The sequence below is a fragment of the Urtica dioica genome, chromosome 8, assembly GCF_054948205.1.
Source record: "Urtica dioica subsp. dioica isolate 48M chromosome 8, U.dioica_male_clone48M_v1_H2, whole genome shotgun sequence".
NCBI classification, from domain to species: Eukaryota; Viridiplantae; Streptophyta; class Magnoliopsida; order Rosales; family Urticaceae; genus Urtica; species Urtica dioica.
In genome coordinates, this window is record NC_142763.1 from 16506117 (window position 1) to 16512116 (window position 6000).

The window sequence follows — 6000 nt, forward strand, 5'->3', positions numbered from 1 at the left end:
ATATATATATATATATATATATATATATATATATATATATAACTTCTATTATCTTCTTCATTGTTTCCATGTAATTCATTTTTTATGAACATATCGTTGAACTATGAGGTTAATTTAAATTCTGCCATGAAATATGTATTCATATACATCAAACATAATTGCAAAGATACGTCGTTGGTACAAAACATATATGAAATAATTGATTATAATTCAATAACGCCATTGTAAATATAAGAGAAATTACATTAAAGACAATGCAAAAAAAAAATCAACATTAAATACTTCGACCATATAAAATTATATAAGCTAATTTTTTTTTTATTACAATTAGTCTTTTATAAAATTTTATTTGATTTTATGATTTAAAAATAAATAAATAATTTTCAATAATTAAAATTAATAGAATAAATATCTTCCGTAAGTGTCAGAGGACCAATTCTATTGGCCCAACCCTTCCCACACATTAAGAGTATAGTAAATTTAATTTTAAACGTAGATCGTCGTTCTAAAATATCGGACGGTCAAAATCTAACCGACTATAAACAAAACAAATTTCCTCTGTCTTCTTCATTTTTCTTTTGTCATCCTCTCTCTCTCTCTCTCTCTCTCTCATCTGGTTTTTTAGGGTTACGAAAATAAAACATCTTAATTTCAGATATCCCTATCCCCTCTGTCTTTCTCTCTTTCTCTTCTCGTCAATCCGTATTCGTCTGTTTCTCTATCGTTAGTCATGCATTAATTTTTATTTTTTATTTTTTTTGTATTTGTTCTGTCTGTGACAAATTCTTAAGGCGATGAGTGATGTTAATCGAGACGGTAGGGCTACGAAGGTGAAGGCGGACGCAATTTCGGGGATCGATGCAGCACGGGGCTGATGCCGCCCCGGGATGGGGTTTCCGAGCTCATCGTATAGGTTTAAAGAGTTCCCTTAAAATGTCTGTAGCTTTGAGGATGTGAAGCAAAGATTGCAGGTTCATTTGAGCTGAGAGTTTGTAAAGAGGCATTTGATGTCATGACTCAAATGGCTAAGGTTAGTGTTTTTATTTATTTATTATTATCTTAATCAATCCGTTTTAGAAAACTCATTGCCCTAATTTAGCTTCCTGGGTCGATTTTTATTTATTTATTTAATTTAAATTAATATTTGTAGCTTGCATTATTCAACGGAATCTTTGTCATACTCCTAATATAGCCTTTGTTTGTCCTCTGTGTGTATTTTTCTAATATCTTCTCATGAAATTCGTCTATATTGATTGTTAATAACGCTGCTATATTGTGGCTGTGAAATCGTGGTTTGTGGCGGTGTTTTTTTGCTTGTGAGAAAGTTCAAATGGATGAAGAGTGAATGTCTCGGGAAACATGTGCTTCACTTTTTGGTTCCTTCCTATTTTGCTTCTCGTGTTACTCGTCTTAATTTAATCATGAATGTGATCTTGGTGTGTTGTTGTAATACTGGTATAGTTCTAATTTCTGGACTGGAAGAAAATATCGTGAGTACTTAAATAAGTCAGTACATATTTGGCTAAGTAATCATTTAAGTAAACTAATTAAGTTGTTTTTAGATGCTAACATTTGAATTAGTGAATATATACCTGAATTAGAGTAGTTGTGATTTAGAGTACCTAAATTTTATTTTTTCCTTAACTTTTCTGTAAGTGTTGTTTTTGGAATTGGAACTCATGGCTCTTTGTATTTTAAGCCAGAAAAAAGGTAACTATGGTCCGGCTATTACCTTATGATGAAGATGATGCAAGTTTGGAAGAGCAGAAGATTTTGAAGAGCAGAGTGGTAGGCGTCATGTCGTAATTTAATTGAGTGTGTGTGTATATATAATAATATTAAAAAGCTTCTTGAAAATTCGGGCAGCTCCACCGATCAGTTCAGCAGAAGACTTCTGGAAGAGTCCAGAGAATCATCCAATTGCAGCACATCACAGCACAGTGCAACCGTTTTAATTTTTATTATTTTATAACCGTCACATATCTTCATTTTTTTTCTAATGTTAAAAAGACACTTCTGCAACTTTCCAGAAAAGAAAGGCCGTCGTCGAACAATCTAGATTTCCCTTATACTATTAAAGGGTATTTTCGTCATTTAGAGAATTGTCAGGGCATTTTTGTAATTTCAAAAAACTGTGTAACAGTTTTTTGAGTCTAGGTGAACAGGAAAACGTGGTTCTCCTTTATATATACATAATATATATATATATATATATATATATATATATATATATATATATATATATATATGTGTGTGTGTCAGATGACAATTCAGTGTATACAGATTAAAAAAAAAATTAGAGTACAAAGTTTATATTTGTTTCTTTGATGTTTGTTATCATTTTCTCCTCATTCTCATTTCACATATGAGTCTTGGTTATTTTATTCTCTCATTCTCGGTAGTTTATCAATCAGCAAAGAAAACCAACAATTATCAGAAACTCCAGAATCTGGTACGTCGGCTTTCCGGCGTCGGAGGACGAGTGCGTTAGGGCTTCCTCCAGAAGACGCCGGTTTCGGAACCCGTACTGGATTCTCATCTCCACCGCCGATACCGACTCTTCCATCTCCGGCGACGGACCGCCGAACTACACCGCCAGAAGTCGAGTTCCCACTTTGTTTTCTTTATCCAACACACCCTCAGGCTCCGTGCCTCACGTAGCGAACACGTTCGCCCTGAATTACGTCAACTACAACAATCGCTCCGTGCTTCGGCGGTCCGTCGCCGGAGATGGAAGAGTCGGTATCGGCGGTGGAGATGAGAATCCAGTACGGGTTCCGAAACCGGCGTCTTCTGGAGGAAGCCCTAACGCACTCGTCCTCCGACGCCGGAAAGCCGACGTACCAGATTCTGGAGTTTCTGGGCGACACGGTGCTTCAAGTCGGCGTGAGCACTCAGCTGATCGTGGACTATCCCGGAGTGGAGCCAGGACAGCTGTCCACTCTCAGGGCCGCCATTATCAGCACCGAGAGTCTCGCCAGAGTCGCCGTCAGGCACGACCTTTATCGATTCCTCCGCCGTACCGCTCCGGCGCTCGATTCCTCCGCTATGAGACATTTCATCCAATTTTTAACTCAAGTTATTAACATATTTTTTTACCCTAGCTGATTCGTTCGGCTCATCCTTGATCATTGGACAATTGGACGTCGAAGGCAAAGGAAACTGAAGAATGGGCTCGTCATATATATACTTAGCCCCAACCATCTCAGAAGTCATCTGAAAGACCTCGTTATGTTTGTGTTTTTTCTGTGAGAAAAAATATAAAAACACAAACATAGCGAGGTCTTCCGGATGACTTCTGAAAAACATAGCACAGCTCTGGTGGCAGCTCCACAGTCACATTAGTCGACTCTGCAAAGACAATCCAAAATCACATTTACAGATAAATGCATACGGAAAGGCAAGACTCTATCCAGTATTTTTAAATATTTGACTTTTCATGTCCATGCAGAATAGCACGTACAAGTGCCTCCATAAAAACGATGTTTACAATTTTGTTCAATTGCAAGATAACATCAACAAAAGCAATGAGGAGTATCGGTCCAGGTATTTCAACGAGAGAAGAGGAAGACAAACCTTTCTCCTGAACGTCTCTGCAGCGGAGATAATTCTTCACTTGGAAAAGTTTCCGCGCACTAAATAGTGGTTCATTGTTAAACTGCAGCTTGATTCCGTGCCTGGGGATTACAAATGAGGTGAACACTATTAGACTTGGTTCGTATATATATATATAACAAGATCGTGCCTGTATAGACAAGGAAAATATCAAAAGACTACGTACTCCTCTTCAAAGTAGTTCTTGTAGGTACGGACTTTGCCATTCCTAGTTTTTAAAGGCGAATTTGCACTCAAACCATTCAACATGCCAGTAGTGCAATAGCAATATCCATTATGCGGGGTATAGACCACTGAATTCCTCAGCATGCAAGAACATACCATACCATTTTTGGTATGTATCCAACAAGAGCTACCCGCTGCAAAATGACAATTGATGTGACCGTTCAGAAATTCTCCACTTGAAAATAGTGCAGATTTGACAGAGTCCCAGTCAATAATCATCGGTCTTCTATCAGTGGTGGTAGCTGGAAGAATAAGATAATCCAACTCAACACTTTCTGGTAGATTAAGCTGGTTGAGAACTTCTGTCAAATTATTCTTGACCATTAGGAGGATGACTTGGAACCTTCTTGACCATAAAACCTGTCACCACCAATTACATAAAAGTAAACCAATTAATTTCCCATGCACAACAAATAAAGCTCAAGCAACACCGTATAAGAGATCTTACTTGTTTTCGGTTAAGACTCATTGACCCAATGTATCTTATAGACACTTGGATACTGCCTCTCCCAGCGCTCAAATCAAATTTGCTACTTGTTATGTCACTTTCAAACTGAGTTCTTGTGGCCAGTACAAGATCGTGTACTGAAGCCCCGTAAGTGAAATCTTGCTTCAGCTCAATCAAATAACAATGATACAACATGTCAGCATCAGTGGGACGATAAGAGCCAACGATTTCTGTAGGGACATAACGAGGCTGCTCATCTTCGTATGGCTGGCTCGCTGCACAGTCATGAACGAGTAATGCGTAATTAATAAAAAATTAATGTGTAATGCAAAGAAGAAAAAAAAAAGTTAAGCTAAAATCGGTGATGGGATTGGAAGATTACAAAGCTCTTTTGCCTTCTCTTCTTCCTCGAGCACCATATCAGGGACGAGCTTGTCGGTCAAAGCACCAATCTGATGAAGTTGCTTGCATCCTTCAAGGCATGCAATCTGCTTGAGAATTTTTGCTTTTCCAGTGGCGGACACAGATTGGATAGGACAGCTCATCGGCATGTATAAAGTGCCAGTGGTCTTGTCCCACTTTGGAGTAGGTTTGAAATACCTATTCAACACAAATAATGCAAATTACACTAAGAGTCGTACAAGGATGGAATACTGAATAAAATAAAATAAAACTTACCCATCAGAAGGGAGCCTTGAACAGTAAAAGTAAACCAAGACCACTTTAGGGACCAAAAAAACGGCTATGAACGGCGATGGCTTGCGGAGCTGATGAGCGTAGCTCCGAAGAAGCATTATCGCAATTAGAGTCTTTCCAGAACCAGTCTCCAAGTACACTATCGTGTTCTTCTTCAATCCTTGTTCCAGTGCTTCCAATTGGTAACTACACACACAACAGTCCAAAACTGAGGCATTAGAAACTTGAATCAAGCGTCACAGAGAGTTAAAATCTCTTTTCTTTCTCATCAACTTTCTAGGCAACCAAATAATTTAAGGAAAAAATTCAAAATAGATCAATGTACAAAATATAATTCTTTTGTTTCCTCTAAAACTCACTTTCGTGCCATTGGAAGAGGATCCGGACATACTTCCACGTTAGTATCGATTTCCATGTTCACTGACCCCATGGGAATTCTCTCTGAAATCGAAAATCGTAACCAGTATTCTCTCTGAAATCAAATGCACCAAACAGAGAAGCACACACCCACACGGTCACACCCACACGGTCACACCCACTCCCTCATTCACTCTAGAAGAAAAAACCCTAATTTTTCTCAGAGGCAAAGAGACTGTAAGAGACCAAGGGATCTATTAATTTAGCTTACTGCCCTTAAAAAAGTGAGTTTTTACTCCGTACAAGTTTCATTTTTAACTGAGTACCCTCTATACCTCTCTCAATATACCCTTTTCTTTTTTTATTTTTATTTTTTTTATTATTATTTTTAAACAAAACAGCAAATGAACGCATATTGAAAAGAAAAAAAAAACAGCGTACGTGCTTGGTACAGGGTTCTGGCTTGAAATCATTGAGTCAAGCTTCATTCGGGCGGTAGACATTCCGGTGGCGAAGTCGAGTTCCGACGATGACGACGATATTGACGGTGCAAAAACTCAACCCCTAAACAAATTAGGGCTTTGTGTTTAGGTAGTTTCATGAATGAAATTTTTATATTTCGAGTTTGATACTTCTTTTTGTTGTGTTAGACTGAAAAC

General features: G+C 37.9%; 2 protein-coding genes and 1 long non-coding RNA gene across 3 annotated transcripts; 1 reads left to right on the forward strand and 2 right to left on the reverse strand.

The window, feature by feature from the left end:
- The first annotated feature begins 574 nt into the window (after nucleotides 1-574).
- Nucleotides 575-2170, forward strand: LOC149388467 (uncharacterized). Its single transcript, XR_016300748.1, has 3 exons — nucleotides 575-1030; nucleotides 1700-1788; nucleotides 1867-2170. It is a non-coding gene; the product is annotated as an uncharacterized LOC149388467 (long non-coding RNA).
- A 724-nt stretch (nucleotides 2171-2894) lies between these two features.
- On the reverse strand, nucleotides 2895-4129 carry LOC149388468 (endoribonuclease Dicer homolog 2-like). The gene is made up of 4 exons (XM_089624054.1): nucleotides 3782-4129; nucleotides 3577-3677; nucleotides 3308-3351; nucleotides 2895-3225 (listed from the first exon to the last, which is right to left on the reverse strand). The coding sequence occupies exons 1-4, from the start codon at nucleotides 4057-4059 to the stop codon at nucleotides 3070-3072; spliced, it is 579 nt and encodes a 192-aa protein (XP_089480180.1). The 5' UTR covers nucleotides 4060-4129; the 3' UTR covers nucleotides 2895-3069.
- On the reverse strand, nucleotides 4070-5563 carry LOC149388469 (endoribonuclease Dicer homolog 2-like). The gene is made up of 6 exons (XM_089622442.1): nucleotides 5344-5563; nucleotides 4967-5170; nucleotides 4671-4888; nucleotides 4289-4563; nucleotides 4184-4200; nucleotides 4070-4082 (listed from the first exon to the last, which is right to left on the reverse strand). The coding sequence occupies exons 1-6, from the start codon at nucleotides 5412-5414 to the stop codon at nucleotides 4070-4072; spliced, it is 798 nt and encodes a 265-aa protein (XP_089478568.1). The 5' UTR covers nucleotides 5415-5563.
- Nucleotides 5564-6000: the final 437 nt, after the last annotated feature.

Bases quoted from the DNA above. Each gene is read 5' to 3' on its own strand.
- LOC149388468 (XM_089624054.1), bottom strand. From the start codon at position 4,059: ATGATTATTGACTGGGACTCTGTCAAATCTGCACTATTTTCAAGTGGA. The intron at 3,352-3,576 runs GTTTGTCTTCCT...TTGTCTTTGCAG, and splicing joins CAGAGACGTTCAGGAGAAAG to AGTCGACTAATGTGACTGTG. The intron at 3,226-3,307 runs GTTTTTCAGAAG...AAACATAACGAG, and splicing joins TGCCACCAGAGCTGTGCTAT to GTCTTTCAGATGACTTCTGA.
- LOC149388469 (XM_089622442.1), bottom strand. From the start codon at position 5,414: ATGGGGTCAGTGAACATGGAAATCGATACTAACGTGGAAGTATGTCCG. The intron at 5,171-5,343 runs GTGAGTTTTAGA...TTGTGTGTGTAG, and splicing joins CCTCTTCCAATGGCACGAAA to TTACCAATTGGAAGCACTGG. The intron at 4,889-4,966 runs GTAAGTTTTATT...TGTGTTGAATAG, and splicing joins TCAAGGCTCCCTTCTGATGG to GTATTTCAAACCTACTCCAA.